The sequence below is a fragment of the Purpureocillium lilacinum genome, assembly GCF_023168085.1.
Source record: "Purpureocillium lilacinum CBS 284.36 DNA, scaffold_1, whole genome shotgun sequence".
Taxonomy (NCBI): Eukaryota; Fungi; Ascomycota; class Sordariomycetes; order Hypocreales; family Ophiocordycipitaceae; genus Purpureocillium; species Purpureocillium lilacinum.
Window position 1 is genome coordinate 2,246,444 of NW_027072111.1, and position 1,973 is coordinate 2,248,416.

The 1,973-nt window shown below is 52.9% G+C and overlaps 1 protein-coding gene across 1 annotated transcript; it reads right to left on the bottom strand.

Annotated features, from left to right (window-relative positions):
• Positions 1-222: 222 nt before the first annotated feature.
• Positions 223-1,704, bottom strand: PLICBS_000400 (uncharacterized protein; the record flags this gene model as incomplete). Its single annotated transcript, XM_018318607.1, has 1 exon — positions 223-1,704. The coding sequence occupies one exon, from the start codon at positions 1,702-1,704 to the stop codon at positions 223-225; it is 1,482 nt and encodes a 493-aa protein (XP_018184132.1).
• Positions 1,705-1,973: the final 269 nt, after the last annotated feature.

Genomic DNA, 1,973 nt, shown 5'->3' on the forward strand with positions numbered 1-1,973 from the left:
ATAGAGCACCAAATGCTCAAGTCCACATGCGCAAAACCCCGTCCGCGCATCAATGCTTCTACAAACGCGAACAGATGCTCTCGGCAGAACGTAGCTAGATTGATGCTAGCAAATGAATCTCCTACTACCATGCTTACCATCTGCGCACTGGTGGTCGTCGTACTACATATATCTGCACCCCTCAAGGATGATGCAAGATAGTTCTTATTGCGTACAACTCCCTCAATAGTACAGTGCTTTGATGTTATCCTTTATGAAAGCATAACTCTCATTTCGAAAATCGTCACGCGTCAGATCGTTAGATTGCCGCTTGATCCAAAGCAGTTGCCGGGTGTCCTTTGTCCACCTTGGCCATTGCTGGCTCTGCTGCACTCCAATGTTGGGGTCCTGATTATAAATGAAGTTAAGGTAGTGTGTTCGGCTCGACCGCGCTGCCGGGCCGATACCGCTGAAGAGCAGCAAGATCTCGGATCCGTGAAACGACCCGAGATATGGAACTCCATACGAGGAAGACCCAAGGTATGACCAAATAGGTACATTTGGATTCGACTCATCCATGGCCTCAATGGCTAGGCGGCGTGTGAGTGTGAACGTAATGTCGCCCGACAGCGCAGCTAGCCGTTTGAAGCCATTGCCTTTGGAGTATAGCTGGTAGTATTCATTCAGGTCGCCGGTTCGGAATGGACTTCCTGCCGCAGACTCTGTGGGATATGTGCCAACTAGGCCCGCAACCTGCTCTCTGCTGGCCCTGTGAAAGAAGTATTTGGCGAAATAGTCAACGAGGCGATCCGAGCTATTGACGTCTGTCTGGGTAAGCGAAAATATGGTCCCCTCGTCCTCCTGGTCGCCAATAATGACAGGCACGGCATGGTACTTGCCCTCCTTGGCCAGAACATCGGGACTCTGTGTCAAGACCTGGCCGTCTGGGCGAGGTAAGTAGGGGAGTGCCAGGAAGGCATAGCTGTTAACTCGACCGGCCGTGTTTATGGCGTGATAGAGATCCTTAAATGGTGCATGGCGGAGGCAGTCCAAGGTATCGGCAGTCTGATTGCAGCCCACAATATCGACAACATTGTCGTAAATGGCCTGCGCCTTGGGGGAGTCCACGGGCTCGGTAGCAAGGACGCTGCCACCGCTCATCATGGCGCCATGGAAAAGCGGCTTGCCTTTGTAGGTTACGTTTCCCCCAAACAAAGCTGTCTGGTCGAACACTGAAATTGAACCAGCTGAGTGACCATATATGGTGACTTTGTCCGGGTCACCGCCGAAGAAGGCAATGTTGTCCGCTACCCACTCTAGGCCCATGCGTTGGTCCAGAAGTCCAAGGTTGGCGCTGCCGTCTTTCAAGATTTCCGCGCCGCCCATAAACCCGAAGCCAGCAAGACGATAGTTGACACCGACAAAGATGAAGCTTTGGTTCTGGGACTGGGCGAAACGAACAAATGCTTCGGGGTTGTTAGACGCCGTACCGCCAAACTCGAATGCGCCGCCGAAGATGTAGAAAAGTACCGGTAGTTTATCCGTCGCCTGAGTGCCTTTTGGTCGCTGCACTGATACAGTGAGGCAGTCCTCCTGGCCTTGGATTTCCTCGCCTTGCTGAAACTTGAAGACTTCAAAGATTTCCGGTGCAGTACGCTCGAGGAGTCGAGTTGTTTCATTGTCAATGGACCGTGGCATCTGTGGGCAATCGGGCGCCGTGCCCATGGCATCGACGATTCCCACGGGCCGAGAAAGTCTTTTGGGTGGTCTCAGCCGAAGTTGGTCAAGTGGTGGCTCCGCGAAGGGAATGCCGTTGAAACTTTCCACGTCCGTGACAGAGCCCACCACCGTTGCTAATGGAAGAATTACAGTGACTGTATCAGCCCAAGGTTGCAAAGATGGATGGCCTGAATCTGGGATGGCATGGGCAATCGCAAGCAAGCCCGCCAAGGCTGCGAGAAATCTTTTCATGGCGACTGATGCGACTAGGTCAA